This window comes from Rhinolophus sinicus, chromosome 5, assembly GCF_057876585.1.
Source record: "Rhinolophus sinicus isolate RSI-liver-muscle chromosome 5, RSI-T2T, whole genome shotgun sequence".
Taxonomy (NCBI): domain Eukaryota; kingdom Metazoa; phylum Chordata; class Mammalia; order Chiroptera; family Rhinolophidae; genus Rhinolophus; species Rhinolophus sinicus.
In genome coordinates this window covers 6,805,669-6,830,861 of record NC_142505.1, presented here as the reverse complement: position 1 = coordinate 6,830,861, position 25,193 = coordinate 6,805,669, and the positions used below count along the sequence as shown (strand labels likewise).

The following is a 25,193-nucleotide window of genomic DNA, read 5'->3' as shown; positions in this document are numbered from 1 at the left end:
GTTCCTCTTCTTTTTAATAGGGATAATCATAAGAAATGAATTTTAATGTCTGGAATATCAAAGAGATGCTCAGTATTCCCTCAGGCTCTGGGTAAGTTTTGTGGTTACATACTCTGGTACTTTAAGATCTTTTACTTATATTAATTTCATAGAAAGACACTTTCCTTCCTTTGGGTTATAGTAATAGAGTTACCCCTTACAGCTTCTTCCCTTTTCTTCCCCCCACCTGTTGCACCTTCCCATACTTGTCTTTTTCCTTTTGCCTGTTTTCTGATTATAAAAGCAATGGCAATTCAGCTCATATATGTGTTAACTGAGCAATAACTCTGTGTCCAGCACTGGGCCCAGGGACTCTGAGGCCTGTGAGAGTTAGACATGGTCCAACATCCAGAAATTCTCACCTCAGTTGGAATGATTGCTATTGAGATAGCAAGAAGAAAAATCAAAACAATGTTCAGATATGTGTTCAGTTATGTAGTACAATTTGTAGTTACTGTGGAGTTAAGAGCCAATCCAGCTGTTGACAAGGCTCATTGAGATATTGCCTCCTCTACTACACCACGGAGGTACTTCCACTGGTGTCCACCAGCCGTGCAGTAGGCCTGTCATTGCTAACTTGGTGGGTGTGTCCCAGCAGTGTATAGATCGAAGGGATTTCTAATTGCTTTTGGTATGCTTTTATCATTGAATAGTTTATTTTCTTTCTGACATCTTCCTAAACACAGTTGATTTAGCAAAAACTTAGAGCATTGTTCTTTTTATTTTTTGAAAATAAAATAAAAGTGCTTACAGTTGATATAGAGTAGGGAAAATCTATCTTTGTTTAATCCAGATCATAGCTTTAAGATGTAAATCCTACGTGATTTCTTCAGGCTCACTGAGTTTTGTGTTTTATTTCCCCAGCCCACCTAATTAGTCTCTTTGACCTAAGAGGGGAGTCACAGAGAGCTGTTTAGCTATTTTGACTAATGATTATGCAAACTAAATTGTACTATGTGTGTATAGCCTATTTATTACCTTAGCTAATCTTAGAAAATGGTTCTACGAGTCAAAATAATTGCTCTTTCCTGTGTCTGAACTTTAGTGTTTCTTTTTGTCTTGTATGTATTAATATATGATGGTTTCGTTAGCTTATCTAATTACTTGAAATTTAACATTTGGAAAAGGAATGATGTGTGTGTGTGTGTGTGTGTGTGTGTGTGTGTGTTTTAACGAAATGCATGTTTTCTTGGGTTACTCAACAGTATTATGTAACATAAATTGTTACGGCGTCTTTCAAGTACAAACTTGAAGACTGTGTTTTACTTCCTACTTATGTGCTGTCTCTGTAGTAGGCTTAGTACACAGTTCAAATGTGATTGTATGATTATCGATATTACTATCCCTTTCATATGTGAGGTTCAAAGACTGCCATAGATATCCATTAAAAGCAAATTGGATGAGACGCTGCAAGTGTGAAAGGGAATAATACCGTGTTTCAAAAACAATTGTTAATGCATCCTCATGTGCGCAGATCTGAATTGATCATCCTTCAGTCTGGATGAGGCCTTCATTAGTCTGCTTGGGTGGCCAAAACAAAGGACCATAAACTGGATGGCTTAAACAACAGAAATTTATTTTCCAACAGTTTTGGAGGTTGGAAGTCCTAGAACCTTATGTCAGCATAATTAGTTTCTGGTGAGAGCTCCTTTCCTGGCCTGCAGACATCCACTTTCTCTCTGTGTCCTCACGTAGTAGTGAGGAAAAGAGAGAGGAAGAGCTCTCTGGTTTCTCTTAAGGACACTAATCCCATCATGAGGGCCCCACCCTCATAGTATGTATGATGTAGATTTAAAAGTTTATATAAATGACATGTGCTAGTTCTCATTTAGCTTTTACCTTTTTTCTGCACTCTAAATTTTTGAGCTTTATCCATGTGGTTATATGTAAATCTAGCTTATTGCTTCTGACTAGTGCATCAGTTACATGCATATATCGTATTTTATTTTTTATCTATTCTCTTAGTGATGAAAAGATTCAACTTTTTAAAAGATAATGTTCTCTTAATCCCTAAAGACTTTATGAACTTTGACCTCCAAAATGGTGTTATAGCCCACAGTGCTGTTATACAAGGAATAACAGTGTTATTGTTGGAATTTCCGTCTGATTGTTCCCAGGTTGTTGTAATCAAAATGTCTGGCATTCAAATATTCTTGTGTATCTTTATAGGTAGTACTGGCAGTGTTCAGGTCAGGACAAGCCAGTACTCTGTCCAGAATATTCTGAAATGACTATTTGTAAATTATGGTTTCATTTGTTCAGGATGTTTTCCATTTGCTACACTTTTCTTGCTTATTTCCAGGCCCACTAAGTCATCTACCTGGACCAATAATCAGACTGATTACTCCAGTCTCAGTGATTCCCAGTTCCTCTTTGGGTCTCAGTTCTGTCCAGAAAGTTCAGAGACCTTGTCAGCACCGTTGGACTTTGGTGCCCACTTGAGACAGCCCAAGCAGTCACAACAGAATTCTCTGGATGTGAGTCTGATTTCCAGAATTTCTCTGCACACATTCCACAGTCATTATGGAGATAAGCTATAAAGGAGACTTATTCTGTTGGATTCTATTTTAGAACTGTACATCTCTAAGGAATACTCTCTCAAATGGATTTGTGCTTGATTGGTGACTCATTTGACTTGGTAGTCTGAAATGGAAAAAATATATTTACCGTTTCTTCTATTGCTAAAGCAATACAAAAAAGTGTCAGTACATTGACAACTTCTAGGGAGAGCCAAATATTGCATGACATTTTCTAAGATTAGTCATACTGTTATTTATAAAAATCTCATAAGAAAACATAATTTTAGAAAAATAGGAATAAAGTAACATAAATTTTATTTTAGATGGACATTTTTTTCTAAGAAACTTCAGGTGCTTTGTAGATTTTAGTCTACTGTGCTACATTATCTCCTTGAAGACGGAGAGTAGGATTCTGAGGCCTAAGTTAATGAATAAGGGCCAGAATGAGGAACCAAGTCTCCTGAGTCCTTGATTTTTTTGAGACTAGCATGTCCTCTTTTGTGAGCCAGAAATATTTTTATATATTTATTTATTTATTTATTTTGGTCTAGAACCAGATTTGACTTTATATACAGACTCACTTGCACTAAAGAGAGATTTAATAAATAAGACTAGGTCAGTGTTTTAAGTTAGTATGGTATGCTCTGAGGTAAGTATTTCAGTGCAAACATTGGTACCCAGTGATATGAAAGAGTAAAGGTCCTCCCTGAATGTTTCAGAGCAAGCTTTGCTTCAGAATGCGGGAAATGGCATGCCAGTCCACTGGGCCGTCCATGTCAAACCTATCAACAAGGCTAGCAGCTGAGCAGCAGCAATCTGAGTTACACTTAGTAATATGAAAACTTTAACAAATCATCTCAGAGGGAGCATAAATAATTCTCTGTAGTAAACAAATTGATGGTTGCTGGAGAGATGGGTGGGAGGTTAGGCAGAAAAAGGGAAGGAAATTAAGAAGTACAAACTTCCATTAGAAAACAAGTCACAGGGATGTAATGTACAGCATAGGAAACAGAGTCAATAATATAGTAATAACTATGCACGGTGACAGATAGTTATAGACTTATGGTGGTGATCACTTTGTACGGTATATCAATGTTGAATTGGGTGGGAGACGAGGGTAAGGGGGATCAAATATATGGTGATGGAAGGAGAACTGACTCTGGGTGGTGAACACACAATGGGATTTATAGATGATGTAATACAGAATTGTACACCTGAAATCTATGTAATTTTACTAACAATTGTCACCCCAATAAATTTAAAAGATAAATATAAAAAATATATGGATCAATATACTAGCAACCTATTGAATGAAAACAAACAAGACCAAGAAGACTACATAAAGTATGACACGCTTTATAAGTCTTAAAAACAAGCAAAACTACAGAGGGAAAGAGATATGCTACTTTCAAATTCAGAGTATGTTCACTTTTTAAAATTAATGAAACCTAGTCTAAATGCAGATATGAGTTACTTGAAGATTTTCAACAGGGAAAGAGGCATTTAGGAACCCTCTGACATCTCATCTTGTCATTTTCAGAGTCTAAAGTTTAACTATGAGAACTTAATGTTTGGTGAAAGCAATTTATTGAATGGTACTAATGTATGTTACTTATTGTTTAATTTAGAGATGTAACATATTCACTCAAAGGTAATGTTATGGTCTACAACATAAATGTTCTAAACAGAAATAAATACAAGCAAAACTGAACAATATAGTGTTTAGGACCATATACGTATTTATGCAATAAAGCCGTTATAAAAATATAAAATAAAATAAAAGAAATGTTGAATCACTGTGTTGTATACCTGAGATTAATATAATATTAATATAATATTATGTGTCACCTATAATTAAGAATTTTTAAATAATAGTTGATAGAAGAAAAAAATAATTCTCTGTTGTAGCCTTTAAATTTATGCAGTGAATTTTAAGCCATTTTAGTTGACATTTTAAATATCTCTGGGCTGGTAAGACAGAACCTGTATTAATAAAGAGTTGCTTTATTTTAATATAATTTTCTGGCATATATGAAATAAAAGGAAATACTACATTCTATGTTGTTATTTAGTATTATGGTTTGCTCTTAATGTGAGTCTGCATTGTATAGAAAATAGTAAATGCTATAAGTATTTTTATATGTGAAATGCTATAATGATTTTTTTTTTTACTTTAACAGAGTGAACCTAGTATTTTCACAAAGTACCAGACAAAGCCCCAGCTGTTTGGAGGAGATACAAAAGGTGGAGGCTTATTTCCTCTTCCTTTGCCAGTTGGAAAATCAAAAGGCCTCTTGGAACAGTTTGAGGAGAAAAAGAAAAGGGCCAAAGATAAATGTGACAGGTATGTTGACCTTTCAAGTAGACAAGACAACTCCTCTTTTCTGAGGGAAACAGAAATGGAATGTCTATAGTGAAATAATTCAATTTCAAGTGCATGATAGCACTCTTGCCTTTATAACTCATCTAATAATTACTCTTTATTGACTTTCTTGTCAATGTGACTTTTGGCAGATTTCTGTATGACTGTCACAGTTTTGGATTTCTCTAAGTAGTCCTTTAGCTCCCTCTGAAAAGTGAGCTAAAGGACTTCTTAGAGAAATGCAATATTCAAGTAATATGTTTATTCTGCCTAAAATTCTGCCCTTTAATTTGTTTTCTTTTTAGATCACAACTAGAAAATAAGAACATTATTTTTGGGTCAAGAATATATCACATGTATTCTTAAGTCATAGTTCAGCCTGACTTTCTCACTTTGAAATATTGCAATTTTTAGGATATACTCTAAATTTTATACATATTCTTATGCGTTAGTGTATTTTTGAAAGCAAATATGTGAGCTAAATTAGGGCTGCAATAATAATTTTTAAATAAGTTGAAGTCACTGAGGAAATTAACATGTTCATTTCTTGTAGTAACTTATCAGGGCAACATCTTTAGATATCATAAAAATCATAACACCCAAGCAGAGATATGCCTTATTATTTCTGTGACAGTGAAGATATATTGCTTAGCGTCACAACTAGTACTTTCATGTTGAAAGAGCCAGAATTCCTTAAAGAATACCTAGATTAGGTATCCTTTCTACTATAACTATTTTCTTTCATTGAGAAAAATAAAATGCTCTATTTTAAGTGTTTGATTCTGTTGATAAATAAACATTTCCCAGACATTGACGGACTTCCTTCCCCTAGGAATCCAGGTTCTAGCACTGGAGTGGTTTCTCAAAGGCCCCTCAAGGCGATGGTAGTGTACTGCTGACAAAGGCTGCCCTCACTCTCATTCTGCTTCGGATAGATCAGCCTTCATTTTGTTGTTGTTGTTGTTGCTGTTCTCTCAGTTAGATTATATTTTGTTTGACCAAGATTTCTGAACTAAAAAAATTTTTCTTGAAACATTAAGTCCCACTCGATCCTTTCTTCCTTTCCTTCCTTCCTTTCTCTGTTTCATTTCCTTGGTGTGTGTTTTTGTAGTGAAATGAGTTTCTGTTAGCAATTATTTACAAGATGGCAAAAAAATACATAGTTTTGACAAAAAAGAGGATACATTATCTCTCTTAACCAACCTAGGAAAGATAGAGAATGAAATGGAATCAGAACCTCTTTTCTGTGCTTCTCTCTCCATCTACACTTCATTCTCTCCTACTAGCGACCACTTCCTACTATCATAAAGGAAGAGACTCTCTTCCCTTAGCTTCAATTTGAAAAATCCTAGTGAAGGCATCTGATTGGTTTGCTTAGGTCATGTAGGTGAGTAGAGGGGTGTGACTGGAAGTCCTCACCAGAACCACTTTTTGGATGCAGAAAGAAGTTCCCCTTAGAGGAGGATGCTGGGTACACTAAACAATGGATGGCTATTACCCAGATTATTGTTTTTTATCTGTACTATTTGAGAAAATAGATTAGTTTTATAACAAATAAGCCAAGGACCACAAATAAATTATATAAATGATCATGTTTTTTCAACAATTATTGATAACCATAGTGAAATTTGTTCATTTATCCACCCAGTAAACATTGTGCTAGGCCTAATACTACAAACTGGTAATCCCAAAGGGAAGAATTATGGTAAGTGTCTTTGAAGTTCTCAATAAAAAAGAAAGAACTGTCAACATGCAACAACACGGGTTAATCTCAAAGGCACTATGCTGAGTGAAAGAAATCAGTACAAAGGTTACATACTATATAATTCCATTTATTTGACATTCTGAGAAAGGCAAAATTTGAGGATAGGAAATAGATCAGTGATTACCAGGGGTTAGGGACTTCACCACAAAGGGACAGCATGAAGGATTTTTTTGGATGTTGTTCTATATCTTGATCGTGGTGATGATAACATGAATCCTAAATTTGTGTTAAAACTCATAGAACTGTGTACACACACACACATACATTAATTTTGTATGTTAATTTAAAATTTTTTAAATGTTAAAGAATTAGTGAAAGATATGGGTGGCTCATTTTATTAGGTTGGATTATTTTCAATTGCATATAACATACAGAGGGTGCCAAAAAAAATGTATACACATTTTAAGAAAGGAAAAAACTGTATTAATATATACCAATAACAAAAGATGAATGCAAGTCACGTTTGACTTCTGCAATTACAAGAGGTGCTCAAAGTGGTTACAATCAGCGTCCAGACACTTCTGATTACGGCAAACTACTGCTTGAGCAATGTTGACCAACGTTAACATCTCTTAAAATGTGTATACATTTTTTTTGGCACTCCCGGTATATAAACTCATAATAACAGAAGCTTTTAAAAAGATAGATGTTTATTTTTCTTTAATGCAAAAATCATCCTGAAGTGTGTGGTCCAGGGCTAGAATGGTGGCTCCATGGTCCTTGAGGATCTGGCTCATTCCAGCACGCTGCTCTGCCATCCCTAAAGTGTGACCCCCCCCATCTTCACAGTACTTTGTGGTTGCTGGGGTTCCAGCTATTACATCAGAGTTCCATACAGCTGATGGATGAAGGAGGTAAGAAAGGTATCTTCCCTTCCCTTTAGGACTCTTCTTGGAAGTTGCATGAAACACTTTTGCTTGTATCTCACACTGGCTAAAATTTACACATGTGGCCACAACTACCTGCAAGGGGCTCTGGGAATGTCATCTCTCTGGGTGACAGTGAAACCAGGGGTGGGGGGAAATCAGGATTCTGATTTCCAAGGAAGAAAATGAGGCCACTATAAGTTTCTTCCACTGTCATACAGTTGCCAAGGGCTACCTACCATGGACAACTTTCCAAACAAGTCTCAAAATTAGTCCAGTGCAAATTCCACTGCCCTCCACCCCTACCTAGAGTGCATTAGACCCACACTGTAGCCAGTGTAGGTCTTGGACATTTTTACCTAGCCCCTGGAATTCCATTTTCCTATTACTGTAGCCACAGCTACCAGAGAGAGCTCATAGACTTTTTCTCCTGCCTCCCGATCTGACAAGGCATGTGTGAGACGAGAGCCTAGGGCTCAGGAGAGGCTAAAGAAGCAAACACCTGGTACTCTCAGTCTCTAGAGGAGGAAAGAGGCTCTGCTTCCCCTCAAGATCCCTAACTTGAGGAACCCCTCAAACAGAAAAGAGGGGCAGATGAAGAATAAACATAAGACTCTAGACATTCCACTCTAAGTACAAAGTTGTAAATTCTGTAGTAGAGGTTGGATCCAAATGCTTTGGGATCCCTGAGGATAGGCTCCCAGCCCTGAATGGGGGCGTCAGGAAAGATTCCATCCAAGGGAGCACATCTAAACTCAGTGGGAGTTTTGGGCAGAGATCTTGGGTCTGTCAGATTCTCAAGTCTGCCTATGAATCAACTTACTCTGTGAACCATCATTAAACTGTTTTGTATAACTGTTCTGCTTTTCTGTATTTTTAAAAATAAAAATGTGATCATTTCCTAGGAACTATTTTGTAATCTGCTTTTTAAAGTTAATAGTATTTAATGATTATATTTGTATTTCATCTACAAAATCATTTCTAATGGTTGCATTGTACTCTATCATATGGATCTTTCAGGGGGCTATGTTTTTAATATTTAATACAGCATGAGAGACTGCCAGGAATACACAGTAGGGAAAGGATAATCTGGAAAACTGGATCCATATGCAAAACACTGAAAAAGGACCCATATACTATACACAAAAATCAACTCAAAATGGATTAAAGACTGAAACATAAGACTTGAAACCATAGAACTCCTAGTAGAAAACATAGGGGAAATGCTTCTTGACAACGGCCTTGGCAATAATTTCTTGGAGATGATACCAAAAGCACAGGCAGCAAAAGCAAAACCAGACAAATGGGATTATATCAAACTGAAAAGTTTCTGCACAACAAAGGAAACAATAAAAAAAAAGAAAAGGCAACCTATGGAATGGAAGAAAATATTTATAAACCATATATCTGATAAAGGGTTAATATCTAAAATATATAAGGAACTCCTACAACTCTATACCAAAAAAGCCATATAGCCTGACTAAGAGATGGGACAAAGGAACGGAATAGGACATTTTTCCAAAGAAGATTTTGGTGCCTGAGACAGGCCACTCCAAAATATCCCACAATGGCAAGTTGATTACTTTGATTACTTGACAAGCTGCCTGTGCAAGAAGGACACCTTGGCCTTCACTTGTCTCCTTGGAGGCAGAAAATAAATCTCCAATGATAAAAGGTATCCTCTCCACACCTGGAAGACACCCCTCATCTCTAGAGTTGAACAGCTCAGAGCCAGACACACCGTGGCAAGATGGCAGATTAGGTAAACACTATGCCTACTGCATTCCAGGACAATTCCAAAATTACAAATAAATTATAGAATAATCTCAAGAATCATCTGAAGATTCGCTGAACAAAACCACTATAAGGATATAAAGAAGAGGCCACATCGAAGAGGGGCAGAGACATGAAATGGGCCGATGCCAAATTCACAGATAGTGGTTGAACGCTGGGAGGGACACCTCAGTGGCAGAAGCCCCCCTGAAAGGGAAGGGTCTCAGCCCCACACCGGGTCCTGTGCCGAGAAGAGGAATTCCCACGGCATCAGGCAGTGAAAATCAGTGAGGACTGTGTCTGCCCTTTCCGGTGGGACAGAGGGTGGCTAGCAATCCACACACCCTCGTGTAGAGCCGGCACACAGACTCGCTCACTTGTGGGCACTCACCTGGTCTCTGGTGGAGGGGCAGCAGCTCAGGAGACCCAGGGACACGTGGGGAAGGACTGAGTTGTGTGGTTTCGGTGTGGAAGCTGGAGGGAGAGGAGCCATTGTTGTCCCTGTGTGGAGCCAGACACATGTATGGCCTACAGGAGGACGCCATCTTTTCAGTGTTAAGCCCTCCCCCAAAGGGCCATGTCTTGGACTGCATTGGTTTGGTGGAATCTGCTGATGTGCAACACTTTGGTGATGTCCTGGATCTCCCTACCCCCGCATAGCTGGTGCTCCACTGTCCGGGAAACTCTTGACTGTTGGACTGCTGGCCCTACCCCACAAGCTTCGGAACCCAGTCTGTAGGGGTAAATGGGCTGCAGTAGCCCCGGAAACATTTGCTGGTGGGCAGTAACCCATGACCTGCACTGCAGCATCTCTTGGGCAGCTCTTGGGAACCTACTGGCCTGAGATGGGTGGTGGCTGGCCCTGGTGTTCGTGGGGCATTTTTGTGCGTGGTCACGGGCCCAGCACCAGTGCAGAAGCCAAGACTATATTAACTTTGTAGAAACCACCCACCACATCCCTTAGCTCTCTGGAACCCCGCCCCACCCACCTAGAGTTGCATTGCCAGGGGCACTCTGGGTGCCTGGATGGCGGGCCCTGCCCAACAAACCACGGAAAAATATCTCAAATCAACAGTCTATCTTTACCCCTAAGGGAACTGGAAAAAGAACAGCAAACAAAGCCCAAAGTGAGTACAAGGAAGGAAGTAATAAAGATCAGAGTGGAAATAAATGAAATAGAGACTTAAAAAAACAATACAAAAGATCAATGAAACCAAGAGCAGTTTTTGTTTTTTTGTTTTTTGGAAAGATAAACAAAATTGACAAACCTTTAACCTGACTCATCAAGAAAAAAAAGAGAGGACCCAAATAAATAAAATCAGAAATGAAAGACAAGAAGTAACAATGGACACCACAGAAATACAAAAAAATTAAAGAAAATAGTATGAGCGTGGCTGGCCCGGTGGCTCAGGTGGTTAGAGCTCCATGCTCCTAACTCCGAAGGCTGCCAGTTCGATTCCCACATGGGCCAGTGGGCTCTCAACCACAAGGTTGCCAGGTCAATACCTCGAGTCCCACAAGGGATGGTGGGCTCTGCCCCCTGCAACTAAGATTGAGCACAGCACCTTGAGCTGAGCTGCTTCCCAGATGGCTCAGTTGGTTGGAGCGCGGGCTCTCAACCACAAGGTTGCCAGTTCGATTCCCGCAAGGGATGGTGGGCTGTGCCCCCTGCAACTAGCAACGGCAACTGGACCTGGAGTTGAGCTGCGCCCTCCACAACTAAGACTGAAAGGACAACTTGAAGCTGAATGGCACCCTCCACAACTAAGATTGGAAGGACAACAACTTGACTTGGAAAAAAAAGTCTTGGAAGTACACACTGTTCCCCAATAAAGTCCTGTTCCCCTTCCCCAATAAAATCTTTAAAAAAAAAAATAGTATGAGCGACTATATGCCAATAATTGGACAATCTGAAAGAAATGGACAAATTCCTAGAAGCATACAATCTTCCAAGTCTGAATCTAGAAGAGATGGAAAATCTGAACAGACCAATTACTACCAATGAAATTGAATCAGTAATCAACAAGCTCCCAACTAACAAAGTCTTGGACTAGATGTTTTCACAGGTGAATTTTACCAAACATTCAAAAAAGAATTAACACCTGTTCTCAAACTATTCCAAAAAATCCAGGAGGAGGGAAGGCTCCTAAGCTCATTTTATGAGGCTGCCATTAATTACCCTGATTCCAAAACCAGACAAAGACATTACAAAAAAACCCAAAAAACTACATAGGCCAATATCCCTAATGAACATAGATGCAAAAATCCTCAACAAAATATTAGCAAACCAGATTCGGGAATACATTAAAAATATCATACACTATAATCAAGTGGGATTCATTCTTGGTATGCATGGTTGGTTCAATATCTGCAAATCAATTAATGTGATATACCACAAAAACAAAATGAAAAATAAAAATTATATGGTCATATCTATAGATGCAGAAAAATCATTTGACAAAATCCAGCATCCATTTATGATAAAAACTGTCAGAAAGTGGGAATAGAGGGAACATATCTCAACATAATAAAGGCCATGTATGACAAACCCACAGCTAATATCAAACTTAATGGGGAAAAGCTAAAAGCATTCCTCTTAAAAGATCAGGAACAAGACGAGGATGCCCACTTTCACCACTTTTATTCAACATAGTACTAGAAATTCTAGCCACAGCAGTTAGATAAAAAAAAAGAAAGAAAAGGCATCCAAATGGGAAAGGAAGAAGTAAAATTGTCATTATTTGCAGATGACATGCTACTATACATTGAGAACCCCAAAAATTCCACACACACACAAAAAAACCTATTAGAACTGACAAATGAATTTAGTAAAGTAGCAGGGTACAAAACTAATATTCAGAAATTCGTTGCCTTTTTATACACCAATAATAAACTATCAGAAAGAGAAATTAAGAAAACAACCCCATTTATAATTGCATCAAAAATAAATAAATAAATAAAATACTTAGGGATAAATTTAAGGAAGTAAAACACCTGTACTCAGAAAATTATAGGACATTGAAGAGAGAAATTAAAGAAGGTACAAATAAATGGAAACATACCATGCTCATGAATAGGAAGAATTAATATAGTTAAAATGTCCATACTACCCAAAGCAATAAATAGATACAATGCAATCCCTATAAAAATACCAATGGCATTTTCCACAGAAATATAACAAACAATCCTGAAACGTATGTAGAACCATAAAAGACCCCAAATATCCACGGTAATCCTGAGAAATAAGAACAAAGCAGGAGGTGTCACGCTACCTGATACCAAATTATACTACAAGGCTATAGTGATCAAAACAGCATGATATTGGCATGAAAACAGACACGTAGATCAATGGAACAGAACAGAGAGCATAAATAGAGAAATAAATCCATGTCTGTATGGTCATGTAATCTGTGACAAAGGAAGCGAGAATTTTTAATGGGGTAAAGACAGTCTATTTAATAAATGGTGCTGGGGAAACTAGACAGATATGTGCAAAAAAAATGAAACTGGACAATTAATCTGGAGTTTGCAGACTGCTTGGAGGTCAAGGATCCAAGATGGTGGAGTAGGCAGTCCCTGCGTCCTTCCGTGAACACATTAAAATTACAGCTAAATTACAGAACAAATCAACCTCTAGAACCATCTGAAGTCTAGCCAAACAGAAGTCCTAGAACTAAAAATATAAAGAAGAAGCCACATCGAGACTGGTAGGAGGGTTGGAGACGCAAAATGGGCCCCACACCTGCGTGTGGCCGATGAGAACCAGGAGGGATAACTTGGCCACGGAGGTTCCCCCCAGAGGAGCGAGGAAACCCAGCCTGGAGTACTGGTGCCAGGAAGAAGAGCCCCCACAACATCTGGCTGTGAAAAACAGTGGGGGTTCCGACCATCAGGTGGGACGGAAGGCTGCGGGAAACCCAAACGTCTTCTTAAACAGCCTGCGCACAGACTCACTCGCTAGTAGACACTCACCTTGGGCTCTGGTGGAGGGACAGTGACTCAGGAGGTATCAGAGGCATTCAGGGGGCAGACTGAGGTTTCAGGCTTCAGTGGGAAGGCTGGAGGACAGTCGCCATTTCCCCTGTATGGGGTCCTTCTCCTGAGCAACCGGCAGGCGGTCACCATCTTTCCTGTGTTGAGCCCTCCCCCTACGCTTACGGCCAAATCTGAATCTGATTGGTTTGGTGAGCTCTGCTGCTCCACCCTGCTGACTCTGCTGGGACCCTGCCCCACCCAACTCCCCCAATGCTATAGGCACTTTGTCTGAAGTAGCCAGTCCCACCTGAATTGCCCTCTTTCTTGGAAAATTTTCAGAGTCCTGGCCTTGGTGTGTTCTGAGACTTTCGTGAGTAGCTCCAGGCTCAGCACTGGCACTAAACCAGAGTCTACATTAACCTGGTGACCGCAACTCTTCCCATTTTAGTGACTCCCTGAGACCTTGCTTCACGCAACTCGTGTACCACAGGAGCTTTATCAGTGGCTGAACCTTAAGGGAGCCGTCAGGTGGCAGCAGGCCTCCAGGTGTCCTGGCTTTTTGCAGAGCTACCCAAGGCCCACTACTGGTGGCAGCCATCCTCGGTTCACAGTGTGGCCTCTCCCACATGCCTTCCACTTTAGCACAGGCAGTGAACAACCACCGATCACTTTGTAGCTTCTACCAGGTAGTCCCCAGCCAGAGGGTAGTCACAGGCAGTGGGTGACCTGGGCCTGCACCAGAGCCCCTCCCAAGAGACCCCAGAACCAGCATACTTGGAGGTTGGCTTCAAACCACAGCAGAGCACTGCTGAATTAGTCCAAGTGGCACACCCAAAGGATGGTCTCAACAGGCACCAGAGTCTGCTGGGGCAACTCCCACTCAGTGGGGTAAGCGCCCTACACAGCCCGTAAGCTGTGGATGTGGCCAAACCCTACAGCCAGTCAGCCCAAGGGTCAATCCCACCCACTGATATGCCAATAGCAATCAAGGCTCAACTAGAACAGGACGGCACATACAACACACACGGACACTCTTGGAGCACCCAGTACAGGTGACCAGGGAGACTGTGCTAGGTAGGGCCCCACAGGGCACCTGCTACATAAGGCCACCCAGCCAAGACTAGGAAACACAGCAGATCTACCTAGTACATAGAAACAAACACAAACTTAGCACAAAAATTCAATGTGATGAAAAGCAAGGACCCACAACTAAGATTACTGTACCCAGCAAAACTATTATTTAAAATCTAAGGACAGATAAAGAGCTTCCCAGACAAGAAAAAATTAAAGGAGTTCATCACCACCAAACCAGTATAATAAGGAATGTTAGAGGGACTTATTTAAGATGGGAGGGGAAACAAAATTGTAAATAATAAAATGGCAATAACTACATATCTATCAATAATTACTTTCGTTAAATGTATTAAATGCGCCAATCAAAAGACATAGCAAGGCTGATGGATAAGAAAACAAAATCCTTGCATAAACTGCTTACAAGAGACACTTCAGCCTGGAAGACACAGACAGACAGAAAGTAAAGAGATGGAAAAGTTATTTCATGAAAATGGAAATAAAAATAAAAAAAGTAAAGAAAGCTGAGGTAGCAATACTTATACCAGAAAAAATAGACTTTAAAACAAACACTATATAACAAGAGACAAAGAAAGAACCAGTAATCCCACTTCTGGGTATTTAGCTGAAGAAACCCAAAACGCTACTTCAAGGGGACCTGTGCATCCATATGTTCACTGCAACATTATTTACATTGGCCAAGATGTGGAGGCAGCCTGGGTGTCTATCGATGGATGAATGGATAAAGAGGAGGTGGTATATATATACAATGGAATATTGCTCAGCCATGGAAGGATGGGTTCTTGCCATCTGCGGCGGCATGGATGGACCTGGAGGGTACTGTGCTGAGTGGAGTGTCAGATGCAATGTGATTAAGCTTGTATATGGAATCTAACAAACAAAATAAACAAAACAGAAACAAACTCATAGATACGGAAAACATTTTGATGGTTGGCAGACGGGAGGAGGGTTGCGGGATTGGGTGAAAAAAGGGGAAGGGATTAAGTACAAATTTGTTGTTACAAAGTAGTCATGGGGATGTAGGGTATAGCATTAGGAGTATAGTTAATAATATTGTAATAATTGTATGGTGTCAGATGTGTACGAGATTTATTGAGGTGATAAATGGGAGGGGGTTTGGGGCAGGTGAAAAAATTTAAGGGATTAAGAAGTATAAGTTGGTAGTTACAAAACAGTCAAGGGGATGTAAAGCAAACACAGGGAATATAGTCAATAATACGGTAATAACTATGTATAGTGCCAGGTGGGATCATTTCTTAATTTATATAAATGTCTAACCACTGTGCAATACTCCTGAACTCTAATATAAAATAATATTGAATGTCAACTATAATTAAATATATATATAGTGACAGGATGTAAAATACAGCATAGGGAATATAGTCAGTGGTATTATAATACCATTCTAATTCCTGATCCTGTGTATGTCACTCGCTTTTTTCTTTCTGGAAGTTTTAGGATTTTCTTATTATCCATAAAGTTTTGAAATTTTACAGTAATGTGCTTTGATGTGGCATGTCATAATCGCAGGGCATTGGGTAGTTCCTTTTGACCTATAAACTTACGTCTTTTAGTTCTGGGAATTTTTATTATATCTTTGAAAATCTCCTCTCCATTTTCATTCTCTGGATCTCCAATTATGGGTACAGTGTGGATCTCCTGCATTGATCCTATAATTTTTTAAAACTATTTTCCATCTCTTTGTCTTTTGCTTTGTTTTCTATCATATTTCCTTAGCTATTTCTATCATATTTCCATCTCTAGTTCTATTTCTATCTTATTTCTAACTATTCTACTTGTTTAATCAATGCTATTTTAAATTTCTAGGTACCCTTATTCTCTGCTTTTATAATTTAATGACATTCTGTTCTTAATATCCTTAATTCATTTTTTTCATTTTTAATATTTTTATTGTTTTCAACTAATGTCCCAATATCTTTCATTTCATATATACATATATATATATTATATATATATATTAGATTTCCAAATGGTTCTATTAAATTCTCCTTTCAAAGTCGGTCAGTTGGAGCATGCAAAATACTTGGTATGAAGAATTGCTCTACTGGGGTTCAAAATTAATATTTGCTTTTGTATTATGTAGATTAAAGAGACAAAATCTGCAAAATTTTTAAATGACAATCCATGTCTGATTTTTTTCAAAAGTAGGATATTTATTTGAGGAATAATTGTGATCGTTTCTTTTTCATTAGAAATTAATACTGTTCCCAGAATTGTCTCTGTACTACCTCATTCTTACAATCAAAATAATGGTCATTAGACTAAGTTGTGTCCAGGAGTTAGGAGTCACTGGGTAATAAGAATTTTTCCACTCCAGTATAATCTTACAGGACTGCAGTTGTATATGTAGTCCATCGTTGACTAAAATGTAGTGAGGCAGCACGTGACTGCAAAAGTTAGTCTGTTCAGTAGATAACCACTGGAGTTGCTAAAATTTAATCTAATTTAAGATACATATAGAGTGAATTTAAAAAAGAAAAAAGTGGTTTGCCTTGGAAATGGTCATGAAAAGTCTATGTTCTTCTTTTTCCAGCTGGGCACTAAGGTTTCTCAGGGTTGGGTCTCCAGTTCTGATCAAGCGCTATTTGATGCCACACTAGATGGAGGCCTGCCACTTCATGCAATCTGTTCTGTTACATATTGTTTCAGTATTTCAAAAAGATTTATTTTCATTTTCTCTCCTACTCTAGCGAGACTCTGTACAACTTCATTTCCTATACCAGAGAAAGCATTCACAAGGTAAGTATAGCTACATTTCAGAGTTAGAACACCTTACGTTTTATTTATATTGTATTGATTTTAGTTCATGTAGAGGAGCAATATTTTAACTACTGTTTTTAATCATTAAATGACAATTCTCCAAGTTAGTAAAATAAGGCAACAGTCTGTGAATCCTTTCGTCATTTTGGGTTTCTTAGTTGCAGATATCTGTGGAAAAGTCTAAGGAACATCTCAGTGCAAGAAGCCAATCTATCTTGGATTCTTTGGAGACTGTAGCCAAGACATGTGAGTGTGTCGCGTTTGTGGCTATCAGCAGAGGGCACTGGCGAGCAGTAAACGTGAACCTGCTGACCCTTGATGGGTGTCTGCCAGTGGTGAGGTTCCTACTGCATTTCAGATGGGAGGTCGGGTGCATAGTTAGCCCTGAAGACACGTGGTGCACACTCAGCTAGCTAGAGGGACCCAGCCCTGGGAGGGAACGCCCCTGTCCCTGGATGACTTGTGTGACGCTCTAATCCTTCAGCCAGTGACTCCACAGAAGCTCGACCCCATTTCTCATCTCACTGCCTGACATGACACAGTGGCCTCCCTGAGTTCCAAACAGTTGCCGCCTGTGATGTCTATGAAGACATTGCTCCCTCCAGACTTAGAAAGAAAGAAACTGCTCCCTTAGGAGTTAAAATACTCCAGTCACCTACTGTTCTTCTGGCTGCCTTGGTTTCAATGAGAGCTTTTTATAGTGAATCACAGCATCTTTCTCAACTTCAATTATAGTTTGTGGCTTGTAAAGTCCCAGGCTCTGCCAATCAGTTATTTGCATTTAGCTGAAACCATGGATGGTCCTGGCCTTTGGTAAACAGGAGAGCGCCATTACACAGCTTTCCTTAGGCAGACTCCTCCTGAAACCAACAGCTTCTCAGCTAAACAGCAAGATGATGGCTACATCTGCACTTGTTTGCATTTGCCTGTGTGTTTATTTTTTATTTTAAATAAACTGAAGCCAACTTATTTAAATGCCATGGGTTGGATTGCTCATGATTTACAAAAATTAATCACTGTGTGGCTTAGAAATCAATCCCCATATGTCTGCAAGGAAGCACTGTATTGTCTGCTGGCTTCCAACCTGGGTATCCCACACACAGGGCAACTGTGCATCTGTTTGGAAACCGGTTCTGTAAGCCTAGAACTGTTACCCTCCAAAGAAGTAGCAAGACAAAGAGCAGAAGCAAACCAGGGATGCTTCCTTTGTGTAGCATATAATTATTGAAAAGAATGCGGTCCATCTGTAGGAACCATGTTGGAATGCAAATACTTATTCATTGTGAAGTGAAAACAGCTCATGTGCACATAGTTTTTGCTCCAGGACATATCTCATAAGGGAGTGTGACCAGTCAGTGAAAGTTGGGAAGGGTAACCCCCCTCCCACCCAAAAAAAGGGGTCTGAGGAATCTCCTTTTACACACGGTGGCTCCCAGACCTTTGCTCAGGCTCTCAGCACAGCAGGAAGAACAAAACTACAGAGTAACAGGAAAATCACTGGCCAGCAATGGAAAAGCATCAGAATCTGATCTCATCTCAATGGCGCCTTTGTCAAGTCACTAAAATAGAAACAAATTTTTAAAAATCATCTTCACAAGAAGACAGATATTGTCCAGAATATGGAAATACATTTTAAATGGCATTTTTACAAAAAAGCTTAAAATATCTGAGGTTTATAGCCAAAGCAGAAATGAAATGAGTCCCCTTCTGGAGAACACACACACGCACAACACAATCTACACTCTGTCCATGGATATGCATCTGTATTAATGCAAAATTCCAGGACTGCTCATGTTAAACTCAGGAAGTGGAACCAAGGTCTGCATGGAGTTGATCATTTTTCATTGTATGCCTGTTTATACTGTTATGGTTTTGAGTTATTTTCAGAAATAAACTTTTTAAAAGAAAGAAAAGACAGACTTTGAAAGTAATGAGCTTCATACAAAAGTTCCTATAAAGAAGCCCCCAGTCATGTTTCCCAGGGGACAAGGAAAGACAATGTGAGACAGGCTAAGTCTAGAATTGAACACTTTGCTTATTTTCCTCATGCTCTGCGTTTGTGGTTGGTGATGTTCATTGTTGCTAAGAAGCATCGCTATTTAGGAACTCATCTAGGGTATGATAATTACATTTGCTTTCTACTACAAATATCTTCATGGATGTCTGGAAAAATATTTGACTAATTGAGTTTAGGAACAGGAATCCAGTACTTGAAACATAAGTAAACAGCCTTTTTCTAACCGGTTGGCCCCTGAAATTTAACTTGCATTGGGCAATAAGAGAAGATTTGCTTTCTAAAAACTTCTTACTGTGTTTTTATTGTGGTGAAATACACAGAATATAAAATTTACCATTTATCACTGTTTTTTTGCAAGACCACACTGGCTTGTCTCTTCCTAGTCCTAACAGGCTCTTTGGCACCGGCTGTCTCCTCCACCTGAATAACATTCTCCTAATGTCTGCAGGGCCAGCCCTTTTTAGCCTTCTGGTTTCACCTAAATGTCTCCTTCTCTGATGACCGTATCTAAAGTAGGTGCCCCCACCCTCTTACTTTTATTATCATTTCTATCATAGCATTTATTACAATTTTCATTTATTTATGTGCATGTGTGTTTACTTGTCTATTGTTATTTTTTTCCTTTTTCCTCTTCAAGACTTGCAAAATTCACGTAAGTAAACAGTTGTATTCAAAATTGTTTCCATGCTCCTAGCATAGTGTTTAATAATAAACTTTCAGATAAAATTGTTAAATCTCCAATCAACATGTTCAAACACCTCGGGAATTCTTTCTGTTTCACTTGCTCATCGGAGGCGTCCTGCCTGGAGCTTAGTCTTGCAGCTCGAGACTGAGCTGATCATTCTTTATTAGGCCCTAGTTTTAGGACTTCTCTTCCTCCTCATTCTGAGGCTCTTTTTTTCATCCCCAGTCTTGGATCCCTTTGTTTCCTGGACCTTGTTTTGCACATGCTTTTGGTGGTACACATACTCCAGTAACTTTTTTTTCACTGTGAAAATGCTTCAATGGTATTGTCTGTACAGCATATGATGTCAATCCAGTAACTTTTAGAGAAAGGGTATATGGGAGGTAACTTCTGTGATACATGGCCTGTTTGAAAATGTCTCCTATCTCCACACGGGTCTAGAATCCTAGGTGGGAAATACTTTGCCCTCAGAATTTCTAAGGCATGGCTCCACTGTCTTCTAGTTCGTTTGACTGTTGAGATGTTTGATGCCATTCTGCTTCTTGATTCTTTATGTTATCGGTTCTTCCCCCCAACCCTTTATGGACATTTTTTGAATTTCACCTTGCTATTGTGAGACTCAACCAAAGAAGTGCCACAAACCACAAGATAATTTAGTAATGTAGCAGAACTTAATAAAATATATAATGGGGAAAAACTGCCATTTATATAATTCAACACAAAAGATAAACTATCCAGGAATAAACTTAATAAGGACACACAACTCACCCTTTTATATATATATATTATATATATATATATATATATATATATATATATATATATATATATATATATAATCTTGCTTAGAAAGGCCTTCCCCATTATAAGGTTACCATTTCCCCCCATGTTTCTTTCTTTTATTTTTATGGTTTATTTGATTATACTAAAATTGTTAATCTATGTAGAATTTATGTTAAGATGAGAAATCTGAAATGTAAGCCTCCTTTTAGGAAGGGAATTTTGTTTTATTTTAAAGAGAAACTCTGAAGTAAATCACTTGAACTTAAAAGAACCTTTATGAAATCGCTGCCCTTGGCTGATAAGAGAAGACAAAAGAGAAAAAATAGTTAGAAGACAGGGAAGTAACCAAAGCACCGATCAGATTGAGGCAAGTTTTCAAGTAAGACTGACTTGAGTCTGTTTTCCTGTCTTTTGAGCACTAGAGGTTACTCTGTTTTTCCTTCCATTTACTGTGAAGAGTTAAGCACTCTTGCCACCAGATTGTCTTGACCCATCTGAAATGAAAAAAAATGTCAAGAACCTTAAAACATGTTTTAGATAGTGATAAGAAGATAAAATAATATCTGGTGTAAATTGTACTTGTTATGCATTTGAGATGTACATGAACTTGCAGTAGTTTCCCTGTGCTCCCTCCTACGGCTCAGGCTTCATTCTCCAAAGCAGAAAAGGCCAGGAAAGGGGTTTTGAAATGGCCATTACAATTCTTTGTCCTCTTCTGCAGGTATTTGCAATGAGCCTGAGTCAGAAGTAAAAGAACTTCTGATGGTTTCTAAACTAAAACATATAGTGGAACTTTGATATTTTTAACGGGATAGTAGTAGAGATTCAGGTTCTCTTGTAAATCACTACCCAGTTTGTCCCAATGACATGATTGAAAAATCCATCTTTTCCCCATTGATTTCAAATTCCTGTTTTTGTTTGGGTCATTTCTGATCTCTCTTCTGGTCTTGTACCCAGTCTTTCCCCATCCAGTTTATCATCCCTATTGCAGAAAGAGTGCTCTTTTTAAAGAGAAAATGTAATCATGTCAACCTCAGTCAATGAATAAAATCTTAGCATCACAGCCACAAACCTTGTCATGGCCCACAGACTCCTCTGTCTGGCTGTGTCCTCCCTCCCCTCTCTCATCATACTTCAGCCATGCTGATTTCATGGTTCCTCTTTGGAGACCATGCTCTTTATTCTGCAGGCAATATTCTTTCCCCCTGGTTAATGCAGTTGCAGCTAAATGTCACTTCTGTCCGGAAGTCATAACTCACCTCTGAGGTTAGAGCTGATCTGCCTGATACATGGTCTCAACCCCAGTATACTTTTCCTTTGGAGCATCTATAAATTACATGCATACATAGTTCTTTGTATAATTACTCATTAACTACCCACTTTCCCTATTAAGTTGTAATTTCAAGAGGGTTTTATCTATCTTGATCACTGTTAAATCCAGAGCACCTGGCCCAGCGCCTCACATATAATAGATGCCCGTTAAGTGTTTGTTGAATGAAGATAAGAGCATCTTCACATGACCTGTAGTTTAGCAAGAGGATGGCAATAATTAATTGCAAAATATGTGTTATTAAATAAATGTGTGTGTGGGTGTATGGGTGTGTAAAATCTCCCTGTTAGAAAGAGGGGAACCAATCAGTCCTGAGTGGTGAGCACCCAGTTCTCCAAGCCCATTAGAGCCCAAGTGTAAATGCAGGATAAACAAGTGGATGGTGAGAAGTGATGGCAGAACACACATAACTGCCACTGCAGAGAGGAGCACCCAGAAAATGGTGTTTTCCAAGGAGGTGACTGCCGAGGGCAGAAGAAAGAACAGGAATTGGAAGGAAGAAGAGTTGGACTGAGGTGGTGGTTGAAGGGATGGGTGAGTGACAGCAGTAGAAGCGGAAGTACTCCAGGCTGAGGGAAGCGCATGCACGAGGCCAATGGCGACAGAGAGATTGCCTAGGAACCCTGCTCAGACTCGCAGGGGCGAGTCATGGGAAGGGGAAGTGAGCCAACTTTAAAGGTATGGACTTCATCCCATGGCCAGTAAGGTGCATGATCAAATCTACATTCTAGGAAGGTAACTCTGATGACAGGGCCAAGAAGGCAGGCCAAGGAGGAGGTTGGTGCTGTCATTTGGGGGACAGGTTTCAGGGTCCCCAGCAGGTGCTCAGGTTGAGTGTGCCATGGCCAGGACGTTCTCAGGGAGGGGAAACCATCTGCCCCGGCTTCTCCTCACCGAGGCTGGTCTGGGCGGATAGCGTCTGAGAGCCTGCATGCAGGCTCACGTGGCCCAGGCCAGCCTCGCTTCTCCCTCTCCACCAGTGTGGCCTGGGCAGGGTGGGGCCTACCAGAGTCTGCATGAGGTCACCTGTCATTGTTCCGTATTTAGTGCAAGAAGCTGCGCAGGCCCAGAGTGATCGGGCGTTGGAAATGGGGCAGGACAAAGGCAACATGGAACAGGCCATCCTTGAAATGCAGAAGAGATCTGAAGCCGTAAGTATAGACCCCAACCTTCTCCTCAAGCGCATTTTTGGCTTTGTCACTAAGACTCAGAGAGACACCTTTAATGTTGCAATTTTTCAGCAAAGGACAGAGGCCAACACCAGCTCCTTGGTAATGGGCCAGGGGAGAGTCCAGCTTCCTGCCCCACAGCTCGCCGGCTCAGTGTGGCCCTGCTGCCCTGTAATGCCCAGCAAAGGACAAGCTTGGCTTCTGCTGGCACTTCCTTTGGTCTGATCGCACATTGCATTGAGCGTCTGAGCTGCACTGTCCATAACTATCTTCTTTCTCACTGCCTTTCCCTAGAGACAAGCAGAGTTTATAGAAATGAAGTCCAGCCTGAGGCACCTTGAAAATTTAGTGACCCAGCAGAGTAAGGACATCCAGCAGCTGTGTGAGCAGCTGGGCCAGCTGACTGCGCCCAGTGTCCTAGCAGAGCTGAAGAGACTGACATCGTCGGGGCCTCGGGTGCCCAGGCACAAGAAAGACAGCACCTCCCAGACCTCACCGCCTCTGGCCCAGAGCCCGCATTTCAGCAGGCAGGACGAACTCGCCGCTGAGGAAGCAGTCATGGGGCAGGCCCAGGCCCTCCCTGCTGCAAGGAAGGTTAGGATGGGCTCCCTGCGGCCTGAGGACGTGGGTGTCTGGGGTGAGGGAGCCAAGAGTGCTGCTCTCCAAACAGAGGCTGCGTTGCCGGCAGCTGGAGGGGGCAAAAGAAGCAGGCGCATCAGGGACAAGGCCATGCAGACCCACTGCCAGAAGCGGGGTGTTACTGACACAGGCCCTGAGAGGCACGGGGCCGGCATTGCGGCTGCCCGAGGAGCCCCACAGCTTCTGTCCCTGGACTTAAACAACTTTGCGACCAGCAGTAGGAACACCCGCCAGAAATGTCGAGCCAACCCCTGTGAACAAAGTGCAGTGACTGAACAGAAAGGCACAGCTATCAAAAGGGGGGGGACAGGCAAACAGCAGCGGCCCAGGAAAGCCCGCAGAAGCAGGCCCCTCGCCAGGAAGCAAAAGCAAAACTCAAGCAAAACCCATGCTTTCAATTTTAAATGTCCTCCACCTCCAGTTTCGGGCTCCCAAAGCTCCTCCCTGGGGCAGCAGGAACCCCTTGTTCATCCCCTGCGTCGGTGCTGCCCCAGGAGCCCCCCAGGGCCAGCCTGCCCCATTCCGGGAGGGACAGTCACACCCAGAAAGAGGGCAAATGCAGCACAAGGGGACCTCCTGCTGCCCAGACAGTACTCTTCTCAAGACAACAGCTCCCACGGGGACCAGCAGATGAGTTGGTTCAGCGACCTCAACCTTGAAAATTCCGAGTCCCCTCTGTGCATGAAGCCAGAGAAGAACCTGCTCTATGACCTAGGCTTCGACAGCAGCGACGATGGGTTCTGACCAGCCACAGTGACCTCAGCTGAGGGTTTACTGGTCTCCGCTGGAAAGACACAGCACAGAACACTTGGGCTGCTAACAGCAGAAAGCCCCCAAGCCTGCTTGGGACCCTCAGGGGGGTGCAGGTCTGGCATCCTGGATACCAGGTGCTGCCCGTGACAGGGCGTAAGGGACAAGTGCATCCTTGTTTATTGGAATGAAGATGGTGGTGATGAGAGCTGGGCAGCAGCCTGGCGTGGGGCATCAGGAAGAAGGGCTGAGTTGGTGAAAGGAAGGCTGGTCCCCAAAGGGAGTACTGAGTAGCAGAAGGCTCTCTCAGAACTGTTGCCGTGGGAGCTGAACTCTCAAACACAACATCTTTGGTCTTCACAGTATTCCCTACACATGACAAATACCTTTCCAGGCCTCAGGATTTTTTTTCTTATTATTTTTATCCCGTTTTGCTGCCAGGGCATTTGCATTTTTCAATGGACGTGTTACAGGACACATTAAGTCAGTCTTCTGTGAACAGAGAAATAGAGAGTGTTAAAGCTACTAGTGACAGAGAGGTGACAGCACCAGATGCCCAGAGCACGGCTTTCACAAGCCACACAATTCCTTTGCCCCGCGTCCTGTTTTTCAACCACTTTTAAAGTGAATGGAGCAGCTGTGGGCCCT

At 40.7% G+C, this 25,193-nt stretch overlaps 1 protein-coding gene across 1 annotated transcript; it reads left to right on the top strand.

Moving 5' to 3' along the window:
- The first annotated feature begins 35 nt into the window (after positions 1-35).
- On the top strand, positions 36-25,168 carry IHO1 (interactor of HORMAD1 1). Its single transcript, XM_019723707.3, has 7 exons — positions 36-91; positions 2,342-2,516; positions 4,739-4,902; positions 17,103-17,151; positions 17,331-17,418; positions 23,035-23,138; positions 23,451-25,168. The coding sequence occupies exons 1-7, from the start codon at positions 36-38 to the stop codon at positions 24,537-24,539; spliced, it is 1,725 nt and encodes a 574-aa protein (XP_019579266.3). The 3' UTR covers positions 24,540-25,168.
- Positions 25,169-25,193: the final 25 nt, after the last annotated feature.